Source organism: Piliocolobus tephrosceles, chromosome 7 (genome assembly GCF_002776525.5).
Source record: "Piliocolobus tephrosceles isolate RC106 chromosome 7, ASM277652v3, whole genome shotgun sequence".
In the NCBI taxonomy this organism is placed as follows: domain Eukaryota; kingdom Metazoa; phylum Chordata; class Mammalia; order Primates; family Cercopithecidae; genus Piliocolobus; species Piliocolobus tephrosceles.
Window position 1 is genome coordinate 41555834 of NC_045440.1, and position 13728 is coordinate 41569561.

The 13728-nt window shown below is 46.6% G+C and overlaps 2 protein-coding genes across 5 annotated transcripts in view; both read left to right on the top strand.

Annotated features, from left to right (window-relative positions):
* POMK (protein O-mannose kinase) overlaps window positions 1–5951 on the top strand; it is a 46726-nt gene extending 40775 nt beyond the window's left edge. The window contains exon 6 of one of the 2 annotated variants that reach the window (XM_023214427.2): window positions 5921–5951. The gene's annotated coding sequence lies outside the window, so the exon portion shown is untranslated. Of the gene's footprint in view, window positions 1–5902 lie in introns of both variants that reach the window. The other variant, XM_023214425.1, reaches the window with a different exon arrangement.
* A 3590-nt stretch (window positions 5952–9541) lies between these two features.
* The window catches only part of HGSNAT (heparan-alpha-glucosaminide N-acetyltransferase), a 56599-nt gene continuing 52412 nt past the window's right edge, over window positions 9542–13728 (top strand). The window contains exon 1 of one of the 3 annotated variants that reach the window (XM_026453996.2): window positions 9542–9787. In XM_026453996.2, the coding sequence (XP_026309781.1) occupies window positions 9586–9787 (202 nt within the window). In that variant the 5' untranslated portion in view covers window positions 9542–9585. Of the gene's footprint in view, window positions 9788–13237; window positions 13381–13728 lie in introns of those variants that run through there. The other 2 variants (XM_023214421.3, XM_023214422.3) reach the window with 2 other exon arrangements.

Sequence of the window (13728 nt, forward strand, 5' to 3'; positions counted from 1 at the left end):
TGTAGTGTAGTATATATTTTTTGTGTCTGTCTGCTTTTGTTCAGTGTTATGTTTTTGAGGTTCATCTACGTTGTTGCATGTATCAGTAGGTTATATCTATTGGTGCATAGTTATTCCATTGTATGTCTGTACCACACTCTTCATTTATCTCTTGATGGATATTGCATTGTTTCCAGTTTTGGGATACTATGAATAAAACTGCTGTTAACCTTAAAATATAAGTCTTTGTGTAGACATGTTTTCATTTGTCTTGAGCAAATACCTGATTGGTCAGATGGTCATATGTCAGTATATGTTTAATATCATATACTTCCAACTGTTTACCAAAGTAGTTGTACCATTTTATTTTCCCACTAGTGATGTATGAGTTCTGTTTGATCCATATCTTTGCCAACACTTGTTATTTATTTTAGCCCATTTAATTTTAGCTGTTTTAGGGTGTGATTCGTGTCTCCATGTAGGGTTTTTTTTTTTTTTTTTTTTTTTGAGGGCCTCTCTCTATTGCCCAGGCTTGAGTGTAGTGGCACAATTGAGTGTAGTAGCTCACTGCAGCCTCAACTTCCTAGGCTCAAGCGATCTTTCCACCTCAGCCTCCCAAGTAGCGGTTAGAATCAAGGTTTCTTTCCATGTGGATATCCAGTTGTTCCAGCATTATTTATTGACAAGATTATCCTTTCCTTCATTAAATTCCTTTGTCAGCTTGGTGAAAAACCAATGTGTGCGTTTATTTCTAGGCTCTCTCTCCTGTCTCTCTTTTTTTTTTTTTTTTTGAGATGGACTCTTGCTCTGTCGCCTAGGCTGGAGTGTAGTGGCATGATCTCGGCTCACTGCAACCTCTGCCTCCTGGGTTCAAGTGATTCTCCTGCCTTAGCTTCCTGAGTAGCTGGGATTAAAGGCGTGTGCCACCACGCCTGGCTAATTTTTGTATTTTTAGTAGATATGGGGTTTTACCATGTTGGTCAGGCTGGTCTCGAACTCCTGACCTCATGATCTGCCTGCCTCAGCCTCCCAAAGTGCTGAGATGAGAGGCGTGAGCCACCGCTCCTGGCACCTATCCCTTTTTAGTAAATCTTAACATCAGGTAGTTGTAAGACCTGCAACTTTGTTATTTTTCACAACTGTTTTGGCTATTTTAGGTCCTTTGTATTTCCACATACATTTTTAGAATCAACTTGTCAATTTTAACAACAACAACAACAACAAAACTCCTGGAATTTTGACTAGGATTGTATTGAACTTATAGATCAATTCGGGGAGAACTGGCATCTTAACAGTAATGATTCTTCCAATCTATGAACACAGTATAAGTATATCTCTCCAACTTTTTAGGTCTTCTTTAATTTTTTGTAGTTTTCGGTGTTCTGGTCTTGTACCTGTTTTGTTAAATTAAAAAAATTCTCACTTTGGGAGGCTGAGGCAGGCAGATCACAAGGTCAGGAGTTCGAGACTAGGCTGGCCAAAATAGTGAAACCCCATCTCTACTAAAAATACAAAAAAATTAGCCGGGTGTAGTGGCACACACCTGTAGTCCCAGGTACTCGGGAGTCTGAGGCAGAAGAATCGTTTGAACCCAGGAGGCGGAGGTTGCAGTGAGCTGAGATTGTCCCATTGCACTCCAACCTGGGCACAAAAAAAAAAAAACAGAGTCAAAAAAAAAAAAAAAAAAAAAAAATTCCATTGTAAAAGAAAAAAATTCAATTGTAAATTCCAGTTTTTTGTGTCAACATCCAGTTGTTTATGTCCAGAAAATAAAAATACAATTGAGTTTTGTATACTGACTTTGAATTCTGTGACCTTGCCAAACTCATGATTTCCAGTAGCTTTCTGAGGGGTAGATTCCTTAAGATATTCCACATGTACAATCAGGCCATCTTTGAATAGAGCCATTTTGTTTGCTTTTTATTTCTTTGCCTTACTGTGTATCCTTGCCTTGTTCTTGATCCACAGGGGGAAGCATTTGGTCTTTGCAAGTGTCAGGTTAGCTGTTTTTTGGAGATGCCTTTATCATACTGAGGAAGTTCCCTCTTTTTCTAGTTGCTGAGAGTTGAATAGGTGATGAATCTGTTGATCACTTGGGGCCATATGACTTGCTCTGGCCAGAGAAATGTGAAGGAAGTCATAGACATCTCTTCTAGGTAGGTGCTTGAAGAGCCAGTGTAGGATTTGCTATGTTGTCCTCCCACTGCCGCTTCTGCTGTGATGAAGCATTGGGCATCAGTGCGAACAAGAAAGGGATTGTTGGGGTAAGCCATGAGGTTCTGGAGCTGTTTGTTAATGTATTACAGTCAAAGGAGAAGGTTCTTGCCCGCAGGACAAACTCCTTGTCTTCATGGAGCTTACATTGTAGTGCAAGTGGGGCAGACAAATACACGTAATGTCAGGTAGAGATTAGTGTAATAAAGAAAAGCAAGATCTGAGGCTCCAGCACATTTTAGCTTTAGATAGGGTTTTTGTGGAGGGCCTCCTTAAATGAGGCAGCAGTTGGCCTGAGAGCTGAATGAAGTGAGGGAGGAGCCATGAAGTGTCTGGGTAAGGAAGGGTCTTCCAGGTACAGGAACAGCTATGCACAGCCCTAAGACAGGAACTCCAGACTCTCCTGGACAGGGAGGGTGTCACAAAGGTGTCCTCCAAGCAAAAAGAGAAGGGCACATTCACCCAGTGACTCCTGTGGTTTAAGCCAGGGCTAGGCCAGAGAGGGCCGCTGCTGTGTGTTAGGCAGAAGATGACTAGTTGGCCATGGCCTGGCCAGACCGCTCCAATGTCAGCGTTCTTCAGCTCCTGGGATTTCGAGCCATGGGGCAGGGGGCAAAGAGGAAAGAGGGAGTACCTGAATGTCCTGACATTCTGGCATAGGGGCTTTCTTTGAGAAAAATAATTTGACTGAACTTGAGTTTGTGAGATAGCTCATGACCATTACTTTCCTGAGTTATTCTCTACCTTCAAACTCACCAACAGCTTCTACTGAGGAAGAAGCCTATACTCAACTCTGCTGTCTAGTTCACCTCCTGTCTTCCCTCTCCCCTTACAGAACCTTGCTCTAGTCGCCCCAGATTTCTTTCAGTTCCTTCACAAAGTGACACTTTCTCTGGGCTATTGGAAAGGCTGTTCCTTCTCCTGAGAACACTCTTCCTGCTTTCTCCTGGCTAACAGCTCTCAGGGCTCAACTTAAATGACAGTCCTCCTGGAAGCCTTCCCAGACAAAAGCCTGGGTGCTTCTGTCAAATGCCACCTTAGCACTGTCCTCCTAATAGCACTAATCACACTGTCCTGTAGCTTTAAAAAATTATCAAATAATTCAGACACCCAAAGAAGTGTAAAAAATAATACAGGATGCACCCTATCACCCAACTTAAGCAATGAAACACTGTCAGTGAAGCCCTTAAGGTTCTCCTCCCTTTCTGCTCTCAACCCTTACCGGAATTTAGTGTTTATCTTTTTTTTTTTTTTTTTTTTTTTGAGACAGTCTTGCTGGGTTGCCCAGGCTGGAGTGCAGTGGCCTGATCTCAGCTCACTGCAAGCTCCGCCTCCCGGGTTTATGCCATTCTCCTGTCTCAGCCTCCCAGGTAGCTGGGACTACAGGCGCGGGCCACCTCGCCCGGCTAATTTTTCGTATTTTTTAGTAGAGATGGGGTTTCACTGGGTTAGCCAGGATGGTCTTGATCTCCTGACTTTGTGATCCGCCCGTAATGTTTATCTTTTTGAGACAGCCAGGTGGGAAGGGGTCCCCAGAGAAACTCCAGCTGGCCTGCACACTGGTGTGCTTTGCATGTCTGTGTGGTTTGCAGGGAACTTCACTGCAGGCCTCTATCTTGTTTTACAATCTGGGAGCATGGCTTGTAACTCCCTGGTAAGGCTTTGTTTAGCAATCCTGCCTTAGGGAATGAGTTCCTTTCTGGTTTGATAGCTGCATGTTTTCCTAGCCCTGTCTCTTAAAGGATCCCACCCAGTGACTGGGGTTTCTTCTGCCTGTCTGTGTAACTATATATATATATGTTGTGTATGATGTCTGTAAAAAGAGCTCTAATTAATCTGGCCTAAAGAAAGACAAGCGCTTATTTTTTTAAAAGAGAAAATAAAAGCTGTGGTACCTTCAGTTTATGTGACTTTAGTCTTTGAGAAATAAAAACAGCTTTAAAGATTATTGGTACAAAGCAGATGCCATCAAAATGTAAACAGGCGGACTAAATTATGCAGGTCAGATGCAAGGTTTGCTTAGTGTTTAAGGTTATAAACTGCTTTTGGGGTTTTGAGAACTATTTGACTTGCTGGCTTCATAATTATTAAGGCCTGGGAACATATGGAACTAACCATGCCCTTAATTATGCTAGGAGTCAAACCTTGGCTGCATCTAGCACACAAAACAACTTACCAAGTTTTACATTTAAATTAAAAACTGCTAGGAGTTACTGTTTTAACATGTAATTGAGACTACTGGAAATAGATTTATATGGGAGGTGTGTTAAGAACAGTAAAAAAAATTTTTTTTTTTAAATTTTGAGACAGTCTTGCTCTGTCGCCCAGGCTAGAGTGCAGTGGCATGATCTCGGCTCACTGAATCCTCTGCCTCCTGAGTTCAAGCTGTTTTCCTGCCTCAGCCTCCCAAGTAGCTGGGATTATAGGCATGCGCCACCATGTCCGGCTAATTTTTGTATTTTTAGTAGAGATGGGGTTTCACCATGTTGGCCAGGCTGGTCCCTAACTCCTGACCTTGTGATCCACCCGCCTCAGCCTCCCAAAGTGCTTGGGATTACAGGCATGAGCCACCATGCCCAGCCAAATGTGTTTTTTTTGTAAAAGGTTATAAGAAAGCATGGAAATGTAAATTTTTGCCTAGGGTTAAAGGATTGTTTTAAATTAGATAGGATGAAGTTGCAGGTTCAAACAAGTGGTGGAAGTATTGTGGAAATTAATCTTGCAAAGGGGTTCTCTATGTGAACATATTGACTAAATTTCAAAAGGGTATTATATGATTTTTCTGTAAATTGAGCATTGAAATAAAAGCACAACAAGGTATTCCTAAGGCAGTAATCTGCTCTTTGGCAAAATTTGTAAAGGGTTATAAAGGTTTTTGCTTCTTTAAAATTTCTGAGTCGTCATTTTGGCAAAATAAATAACTTATGGTAATCTGGAATTGTGTTTCATAACATCAAGTGCTTTAAACCTCGAACATATTTAACAGCCTTCCCAAAATCAAACTTCAGTTTCAAAATTGTCTTTCCTGATGTTTGGCTTTTTGGATGGTTTGGAGTGCTCCTGGAATATCAAAAAAATAGGTAAATAGGATCATTTGACATGTTTAGGTACATGGGATTGCCAAAATGTTTAGTTTTCTTTAGGTTATATTTTTGTGAATAATGCTAATGTATGTTCCAAAATTGTATGGGATTTCTAAAATTCTAATTAAGTATATGCTATCAACCATAATTAAGGTTGTTATGTTAAGTTATTGTAAACTACAGAGATAGCCAAACTTCTTTGTCAATTGTGTTTCTAACTGCAACTAACCTGGACATTTTGCTATTCACAGACAATTGTTGTCTGGTTTTAATCATTTTCAAAAGATAGTTTATAATAAACAATAGGACTCTGGCAGGTACTCTCAAATACAGGTTTCTGATAACTTTGGAGATTGTCACGTTGGAATAAAGGAAAATGTACAGGACTCATAAAGAGCTGAAGTGTTCACGAATATCAAGCAAAACAAGAACTAAATGGACTGAACTTAAAGCTGAAGCAACCTTTTTGACTTTTGCTGGGAATATTGCTGATCCTTGTTTTTCAGAGTCAGGGAAACTTATTTTAAACTATTTATGGTCTTTAATAATTGAGTGAGGTATACTCCTGTGAACAAGATTTAGAGCATGCTTGTTTCTCTTTGCCTCCTTTTTTTTTTTGTGGACAGTCTTGCTCTTTTGCCCAGGCTGGACTACGGTGGAGGGATCTTGGCTCACTACAACCTCCGCCTCCCTGGCTCAAGCGATTCTCCTGCAGCAGCCTCCTGAGTAGCTGGGACTACAGGTGGGGGCCACCATGCCCAGGTACTTTTTGTATTTTTAGTAGAGATGGTGTCTCACTATGTTGTCCAGCCTGGTCTCGAACTCCCGACCTCAAGTGATCTGCCCGCCTTGGCCTCCCAAAGTGTTGGGATTAGCCGTGAGCCACTGTGCCCGGCCTGGTTCCTCCAGAATCTGGAAACCATCTGTGAGTATTTTTAACTTATGGCAATATAGTTGTTTGGATTGGTGCGATAAGAATCCGTTTATCTTTTGTAACAAGACACAATTGGAAAAACTGGTTATTTTCTCAAGGCTTTGACTGGAAGGCTATGCTTCTGTTTAAAGAGTCAGTCTCGACTTGCAGAGCCAATAAAAGCCCAGTGGGGAAACTGGCCTAATACTCTTGTCTACACAGTCCCTGTCCAGGGTTCCTGATCTGTGGTCAGTAAAGAATGTCACTTGCTAATGGGTCCCGGAGCTCCAAGTTTATCTTGGGACCTTAAGAGGAGAGGATCACCCATCCCAAGGCGTATTGTGGGACCTTAAGAGGAGAGGATTAGCCCAGCTCATGGCTGGGCTTGGCTTTGTCTTACCTGAGATTCCTTGTGGAACAGAGTTCCATCAAAGCCAGTTCAAAAGGCCTTTGTAGAAATAATTCTTCTTGCTGCACTTTATGTAAATAATCAGGCCAAGTGTAAGACTGAAGTCTATTTTGCAAATAACTGAGTCCTATCATAATTTCTTTCTTTCTTTTTTTTAAACAATGAGGACCGGAGAGAAATTATGTTCCAAAACTTATACATTTATCATTCAATTGTAAACTCAGTTGTTTTTAAGTTTTTGCCTACATTTTTAGGCTAACCCTGCTTGTGAACCAACCAGCAATCTCCAGCTACAGCTCAGAAAGAACAAGAGGGATGGGTAATGTAAAAAAATCTGGATTAGTATTCTAGTTATAAGTAATTATACTGCAAATTCTGCCAGGCAGTGATAATAAATAGGGTGCCCATCATCCAGAGGTTTCCTTTTGGGAAAGTAAGACCAAGGGAGCTAACCAAAGCCAAGCACCATGCACCCAAATCCTAGCAAGCATAACTATAGCCACCAGTTATCTGGGTGTGTCACAAGACATCCTTTTCTCTCCCTTGTTGGAGGAGTCAGTTCCACAGTTTTTCCTTAGCATTTGGCTTATGAGAAGGAGCCCATGCAACCCCCCAATCCCTGAGCATAAGGGAGGTCTAAGGAATTCCAAGATTTCTGATGCAAGCCGCTTTGGCACCCATGGTAGCACTTGCCAAGGTTGCCAGGACTTGGGGATGCAAGGATGGAAGAGGACGCTATTCCTTCTGTCCCTCATGTACCCCAGGTATCTCCCAGGAAGAGAAGGGAACCAGGGATGCCTGCTCCCTTCTTTCTATATGGGTAGCCATTATCTTCAGTCTGCACCACTTTCAAATGCATCTTGAGCCCTTCGGATTCCTTTGAAAAATGCCTTCTTTTTTCCTTTCTCCTTGGTTCACAATTACAATGGTAATTGTGTCTCCATACTATGGGACACTCTCCTCAGATGCATTTTTCAAACTAGAAAGAGTTAATTTCCCAAACCTTAAACTGGCTGGCTTAGGATTGGTTTTAGGGGAAGGGAACCCAGAAGCCCAACATGCCAGCAAAAGGGTAAAGCTGTTTACCATTCAGACTTTTGGCCCCCCCTGTACAAATTGGTAAAAAGCCTCAGGATTTTTGAGCTGTCCTTATCCCTCCCCTTGTTTCTCCCCTCCCCTCTCCTCTCCAAGACAGGGTCTTACTCTTGTCACCCAGGCTGGAGTGCAGTGATGTGGTCTTGGCTCACTGCAACCTCTGCCTCCTGGGTTCAAACGATTCTCCTGCCTCAACCTTCTAAGTAGCTGGGAGTACAGGTAGGTACCACCATGGCTGGCTAATTTTTGTATTTTTAGTAGAGACAGGGTTTCACCATGTTGGCCAGGCTGGAGTGCAGTGGTGTAACTTCACCTCACTGCAACCTCTTCCTCCTGGGTTCAAGTGATTCCCCTGCCTCAGCCTCCTAAGTAGCTGGGACTACAGGCACCCGCCACCACACCCAGCTAATTTTTTGTGTTGTAATAGTGACAGGGTTTCACCATGTTGGGCAGGATGCTCTTGATCTCTTGACCTTGTGATCCACCTGCCTTGGCCTCCCAAAGTGCTGGGATTACAGGCGTGAGCCACCGTGCCCGGCCATATGTGTTTTAATAACCTAGTTTGTCTCTTCTTGCCTTCAGGACATCAAACGGTCATGCAACTGGAGCCTTGAACCATGGACCCTTCTGCCGGGGACCCTTAGATAGGCCTCTGAGGGAGATCTGATTGCCATTTTCCCAAAACAGTGCCTCCTGTCAGCAGGAAACAGCTAAGATCTTTCTTTGTCCCTATCCTTATTTTAATGGCACTTAGATGGACTTCTTTAGAAGGGGGAATGAGACAGCCAGATGGAAAGGGTTCCCTGGTAAAATTCCCACTGGTCTGTGCACTGCACTGGGGTGGAGCCACAGAAGTTCGCTCCTCAGTTTACAGCTGGGAGGAGCCTGGCCCTCTTCCTCCGTGGAATCTGGGATTTAATCTGTGAGGCGGGGAGCCTACAACTAGACCTCTGGCTCTGCTGAGTCCCTGTTCCCCTTTTTCTTCCGTCACACCCAATAAAACCCTGCCTTACCCTTCAAATGGTCTGAGAGCCTAATCTTTCCTGGCGTGTGACAAGGACCCCCACCATCTTTAGCTGAACTAAGGAAAGTCCCGCATCATTTTCATGTGTGCCTTTGTATTTTCATTACACATATGGATGTCCCTAAACAACATACATTATTGTTTTGCTTTATATAAGTTATTACAAAGGCATTCTGCAATTTGCATTTTCCCCAGCCTTGTGTTTTAAGATTCATCCATGTGGATGCGGGAAGCTGTAGAGCACTTCCCCTGCTGTGGGGCAGTTTGTTTGCTGGGGAACATTCAGCTTGTTGACAAGGTTTTGCAATTACAAACACGTCTGCTATAGGTATTACTGTACCCGTCCCTTATACCTTCGATAGCGTCTCCCGGGATACAGCCTGGAACGGGTGTGCAGACTCCTCGGCCTGCTCACTTACACTTTGTCAGCCTGGCCTGGGGCTCTTCCAAGAGATGGGGCCGCTTGGTGGCTTCTAAGTCGTGCCTCTCCCTCTGGGTAATAAACGCCTTGGGGACAGGGACTCTGCAGTCTTGCTTACTGAGGCGTTTTCCAAAACAGGGACCGAGGCTCTGACACCCGTGCGGAGGGTGGCCGGCGGGCGCGGGAGTTTGGCAGAATGCGGCTGGGGAAGGTGGGGCGGGGGAGAAAGGCTCCTAGCCTGCAGGGGCCTCTCTTCGGGCCGTTTCTCCTCCCGAGGACAAACACTCCCAACGCAGGGGCGCAGAGCGTTGGCTTCTTTCTTGGCCAGCTCCCCCAGGGCAGGGCCTAGCATGGCCCGGTCCGGCCCCTGGGCTCCCCCGCCCGCGGCTCCCGGGCGCCTCCGCCTCCCGCGGTGACTCAGGCGGCGATGACGGCAGCGGAGGGGGCATGACGGGCGCGCGGGCGTCCGCAGCGGAGCAGCGCAGGGCGCGGCGCGGCGGGCAGGCAGGGGCGGCCGAGCGGGCGGCGGGCATGAGCGGTGCGGGCAGGGCGCTGGCCGTGCTGCTGCTGGCCGCGTCCGTGCTGAGCGCCGCGCTGCTGGCCCCCGGCGGCTCTTCGGAGCCCGATACCCAGGCCGCGCCGCCACGAGGTGAGTGCACGCCTCCTACCGCCGCCCGGCCGGCTCCGAACCGCGGCGTCCCCTCCCCGGGGCGCCGCCCCTACCTCCGTGCGCGGCGCCGAGGGCTAGGCCCGGCCGGAACCGCCCCACGGCTCGGGCTGTTTCTGCGACTTCGCGGTACCACGCCCCAGACCAGAGGCCTGACTTCTGGCTGCTGCGGCCGGGCCCAGCGGAGGCGGGGGAGCGGGCGGTTCGGGCCGCGGCGGAGTGGCACCTGGGCGCCCAGGCGGCGCCCACCCCAGCAGAACCTGCGTCCCGGCGCCTTCGGTCTAAACAGAGGCCTCGGATCGGGACGCCGGGAACCCCCCACACTGGCAGCCAGGAGGCGGGCCAGCCAAGGACCGGGGCGCGGGGGGGCTCGGACTCCCCCTTCACCCAGTCCACTGTTCTCAGGGACTTAGAGCAGGGTCACTTCCCCGAGGGCCTGGCCCCCGAGGACGTGGCGCTCACGTGGCGCCGGAGAATAACAGTGAGAATTCTCACGACCCACTGGCTTCAGCGGGTGGGAAGCCCGGGGCCGGGACGCGCGTTTGCCCTGCGCTGGGGTTGAACCCGCTTAGATGTGCGGCGGATGAGGAACCGCGGAGAAGGCGGTGGGGGCGCGGCCTGCATGCAGCCCGGTCCCCGGCGAGCCCTTCGCGCGTCTCCCCTCGGCGCGTTTTCCCTCCAGGGTGACCGGGAAGCCGCCGCTTCCGAGTCGGGGTGGCGGCCTGGGAGGGGTTGGGCTGGGCGCTTTGGCCCCGGGCGCCTGTCCAGTGCTCTGGCTTAAGAGGCGCTCAGCTCAGGCCGTGATTGCACAACTGGCTTGCTCTCCGAACTCGCTAGGGAAAACGATGACAAATACAGATTCCAGGCCTCCATCTAGACTCTAGGACCGCGGAGCCCCACGCCCTAGGAGGTCCTTCGCACACGCCCCTCCCAGAGGGGTCGGGCAAGCACCGCAAACCCCTTTGGGTAGAAGGGTCCACACCTGGGACGGACGGTGGGAATCACCTGCCTTTCTTTCCCCTTTCGCGCTCTTGGTCAGAATACTAAGTTTTAGTGTCTGTGTATGGAGTTCAAACGACCCCTCCTCCCCCAGGCAGAAGCTGGAGGAGAAAGGCGTCGTGAATTTTGGAAAAGCGGCTCAGCGGATTACATTTTATGTGCTCCTTGATTCATCCAACCTGGATCTCCTGCGCTCCCCTCCTTTAAAATTGCAAGGACCCTGGGGAGGTTATGTAATCTGCCTGATCACAATTGTCAGGGACTGATCCCGCCGAACGCTCTTTGCATTTTAGCACCAGTGTTAGCTTATCAAAGGGCACTTATTTTAGGTAGAGGTGATTTGTAAATAGTAATCACAGGTAGTGAGGGGAAGCTGCGTTGCGACCGCAAGGCTTTTCCCGCCGTTTGGAGCCCATGTTTGGGCTGCACAGCTTTCCTACTAAAAACGTCATCATCTTCCTTCTTTTTGAAAATTCAGCATTTACTTGAAAAAAAAAAAAAAAAAGTAGACTATGTCTTTAAAAATATGCCCAGCAAAGATAACTCACGAGAAGAGAGCTAGACCAAAAATTAAATACTTGGAAAGGAAATAAAAGTGTAATACACAAGCAACACATTTATCCCCGCACTATTGGAAGGTGGTTTTATTTGGTTATTTGCCCACCAAGACGATGTGGACCAGAGGAGAGAGAAGGAATTAATTGTTCTTTTGTCGGTAACGCTCTGTGGGTATTGCCCTGGAATTTCTTAGGTCAGCTGCTGTGTGGGAAGGTGGCAGATTTTTCTTGAAGCTGAACATCAAGCTCAGTTTCGAGGTCATATTTGATGGCTTAGTAATTGGGTCCTTTGGTCGTGTCTGTAAGTGATACAGACTGTTGTTATTATTTTTAAAATCCACATTCAAATAATGCAAAGTAAAACAAAAAAGGTGTCAAAATCCGCTGGCTTTACTCTGACAGTCTCTAGCTGTGGTTCTCTAGTTGTGTTCCTCACCCTCGGCTGCACACTCGAATCCCTTTGGGAGGTTCGTTGTTTTTTGTGGGAAATTTAAAAAATCATGCTGATTGGGTAGAGATTCTGATTTAATTAGTCTGGAATGGGGCCAGGACATTGATAACTTTTGTTGTTTTTTTAGAGCTTCCTGAGGTAATTCTGACATTCACTGAAGACTGAGGCCCTCTGCACATTCCCAAATAGCATAGTTAGTAACAATGACAATGAAGAGCTTTCCGCCTAAAATTCATGTGGATAATCTAAGTATAAAACAAGTACCTTATTCCGCTCACCACCAGAGGCTTAGAGAAACATGAGTACACACAGTACTTATTCCATCTACGACGGGATGATGATGTATAGAGAAATTAGGAAGGAAAAGCTCATGGCTTCATCGTCTCTTGGCCATGATCAAGTGTAGGAAAAAGTCTACAGAGAGTGACTAGAAATTTGAAAGTGGAAGCCATTAAAACTGAAGAAGGGAAATGAAAACTTTTAAAACAATGATGACAAATTGACAAAGGATTTAATATTTTTGTCTGTAATGTAGAGAAGTTATGCAAATACCTCAGAAGGCATCAGGGATTAAATAAAGGTGGTTAAATAAATAAATAATTCAAGAATTCATATGAAAGGCACATACTGATGGTAAACATTTGGAAAACTGTTCAAAACTAGTTAATCACAAGTTCAAAACTAAAATAATTAGGACGTGCCATTTTCTTTTCTTTTCTTTTTTCTTTTTTTTTTTTTTTTGAGACAGAGTCTGGCTTTGTGGCCCAGGCTGGAGTGCGGCCGCGCGATCTCGGCTTACTGCAAGCTCTGCCTCCCAGGTTCACGCCATTCTCCTGCCTCAGCCTCCCGAGCAACTGGGACTACAGGCGCCCGCCACCACGCCCGGCTAATTTTTTGTATTTTTAGTAGAGACGGGGTTTCACCGTGTTAGCCAGGATGGTCTCAATCTCCAGACCTCGTGATCCGCCCACCTCGGCCTCCCAAAGTGCTGGGATTACAGGACGTGCCATTTTCTATCCACCAGGCTAACAAATGAGGGAAACATGGAAAAGGCCAATCAGGCTGGGCTGATAGGGAGGGATCTGTTGAGGCTCAGGAGACTGGTTAGCCGTTAGGTGCACAGTTAGACTGACCTCAGCTTAAATCCTGGCTGATAGTAGGTGACCTTCAGATGCCTCATCCCGGAATGGAGACACCAGGAGCTATTTCTTTTTCTTTTTTCTTTTTTGAGACAGAGTCTCGCTCTGTCCCCCAGGCTGGAGTGCAGTGGGGTGAACTCGGGTCACTGCAAACTCCGCCTCCCGGATTCATGCCATTCTCCTGCCTCAGCCTCCCGAGTAGCTGGGACTACAGGCGCCTGCCACCACGCCCAGCTAATTTTTTTTTATTTTTTTTTTATTTTTTAGTAGAGAGGGCGTTTCACCGTGTTAGCCAGGATGGTCTCCATCTCCTGACCTCATGATCTGCCCGCCTGGGCCTCTTAAAGTGCTGGGATTACAGGCCTGAGCCACCACGCCCGACCCACCAGGAGCTATTTCACAGAGCTGTTGGGGCCTGGTGGTTCTTTGGTAAGTGTGGTTCTCTGTATTATCTGGGAGATCTCAACCATCACAGTTGTCATTAGAAATCAGCACGACTAAATTTGAGAGAAATGTCGTAAAGCATATCAGAAGCTTTTCAAAAGCCTGTTTTTGGCTAAAGATTTTACTCTTGGGCCCAGTGTGGTGGCTCACGCCTGTAGTTCTAACACTTTTGGGAGGTCAAGGTGGGCGAATCACTTGAGCCCAGGAGGTTGAGCCCAGCCTAGGTAACATGGTGAAACCCTGTGTCTACAAAAAAATACAAAAAATAAAAAAAAAAAAAAAAAAAAAAGCTGGATGTGCTGGCATGCTCCTGTAGTCCCAACTACTTGGGAG